Consider the following 2,028-nt stretch of genomic DNA (forward strand, 5'->3'; position numbering starts at 1 on the left):
CTTTCAAAGCATTCGGCACGCATTTGAGAGAGAGAGAGAGAGAGAGAGAGGCTGAGTGAGAGAGATGCAGGATGCTGATGATGTTGCCGCAGCACTGATGATGCTCCGGAGGGAGAATGCTGAAAGACACACTAAACTCGCACGCATCCGTCTTGTCGCGTCTCTCTCGCGGCTGGCTGCTTTTGAAGGAAGTTTATAAGCGTGGCTATTATTAGCGTGTGAGCGAGTGGCAGACACGCGACTGCTGCTGCTCCGGGTTCACTGGTGTTTCTGTGGGTATAGTGAGGATGTGAGTGAACGAATATGACACAGCCACTCGTGGAATAACAGCAGAACGCGGACGCATGCACGCGAGGGACAGAATGGCAAGTTTTGGGAAACTTACGGATTACTTTAACCGCCGGCGTTCCAGGGATGAGCTCATGGCTCGGAGGGACACCCGTCGCAGCGTCAGTTACTGCTGCACAGTAGCCGAGGCCAGGTACTCCAAAATCAGAGCGCGGTTTGAGAGTGTGTACAGCTGGAAGAGTGTGCATGTGTGTCCTGCTTGAGATTTCAGGCTTTTATTTTGAAAACGGCTGGTATGTTTGGTTAATACTTTAATAATGCTGACATATTTTGTACTTTAAAACAAGATGAGCACATATCACTGTATAATCAAATTTGAACCGTATTATTGACATCTGAAACTTTCCCCTCATATTTTGGCTCATAAAAGTGCTTGTAGTGTGTAGTGTGTCCTGGAGGGTTAAAGTGTGGTCAGTTCACCTGGATGGGGCAGAAATCGTCTGGTCAGTGTGCAGATAGAACAGGGCAGTATGACAGAAATGAGCAGCCAATGAAAGGAGTGGATTTAGAGGGACGGAACAGACGTTGAACTGTGATTGGCAGGGATTGAACTAACTCATCTGAATGTTTTAGTCATGAACCTTTGAAAAGGTGTAAATGCTCATATATCAAATCTGTGAATGCAGTCTAGTGTCTTTGTCTTTAGTGCTCAGTTGTTTATGTTGCATTGAAGTATCTGGTTTTCTTGTAAAATTCCTTTGGAGAAATAAAAACAGACACAAGTGAGACTGTGTAAGAGTATAGAGCTGTAAATGTGAATGAATGTGGAGCAGCTGGCATCATTTCAGAAGAGTTCATATTTGAGATCTTTCATTTTTTAATCGCAGACTTTGCTGATTTGGTAAATTAGAGCACAAATTGAGACATTGTTGAGATCTGATCTGAAACTCACATGTGAGATTATTGGAGCCCTTTTCTCAGGAGAAAAATCTGAGACGTAGGAGACCGAGGGAAGATCATTATGGTATCATTTACTCATCCTCGTGTTGTTCCTAATTTGAAGATTTTTTTAACACAATAGGAGAAATGTTGGATGTATTATTATTATTATTATTATTATTATTTATTTTATTTTTTTTTATAGAATGAAAGCATATATGGGACTGGAATTTATAGTATTTATTTATAATTATTTTAAATTGAATTATTTTGAATATTTGAATTTTATGTAACTTAAAGTTTTAGTAATTTTGTTGTATGCTTTTGTCATTATTATTTTAAATTATTTTAAAATTTCTATTTAGATTTCATTTATACTTATTTAAATTCGGCATGAAACGGAAGTTGCGATTGTCTTTTCTTCTCTGCTGTGACATATATCCGAGTGAAACGGCATCTGAAATGAGAGGGCGGGACTTGATTTCGTCCTTCGGGAATTGATTGGATCGTTGGAAGTTGGGGCGTTGCCAACAAAATGGAGGCAGATCTAAGATGCCAGTTTGCAGTTAGTGGTGAGGGTTTTTTCTCCACTGGATACACAGCCGACACCCAAGCATGAATAAATGTTTTATTTATTAAGGATGACGACGACGATCAACGGCACAAAACATGAGAGAGAGAGAGAGAGACTGAGCGCGTCCTCCATCAAGTTAAGTCATATTCATGAAAATTAGTTTGCAATGTCCTAAGAGTAATGTTGTCGTAATATCCTAATATCTTTTTAATGTTTAGGGGTAACGT

General features: G+C 39.9%; 1 protein-coding gene across 1 annotated transcript in view; it reads left to right on the forward strand.

Moving 5' to 3' along the window:
• The first annotated feature begins 287 nt into the window (after positions 1-287).
• The window catches only part of LOC107677110 (ankyrin repeat and fibronectin type-III domain-containing protein 1-like), an 82,123-nt gene continuing 80,382 nt past the window's right edge, over positions 288-2,028 (forward strand). Inside the window, exon 1 of the mRNA XM_016471907.1 lies at positions 288-481. Within this exon, the coding sequence (XP_016327393.1) occupies positions 345-481 (137 nt within the window). The 5' untranslated portion in view covers positions 288-344. The remainder of the gene's footprint in view (positions 482-2,028) is intronic.

The sequence above is a fragment of the Sinocyclocheilus anshuiensis genome, unplaced genomic scaffold, assembly GCF_001515605.1.
Source record: "Sinocyclocheilus anshuiensis isolate Anshui unplaced genomic scaffold, SAMN03320099.WGS_v1.1 scaffold392, whole genome shotgun sequence".
NCBI classification, from domain to species: Eukaryota; Metazoa; Chordata; class Actinopteri; order Cypriniformes; family Cyprinidae; genus Sinocyclocheilus; species Sinocyclocheilus anshuiensis.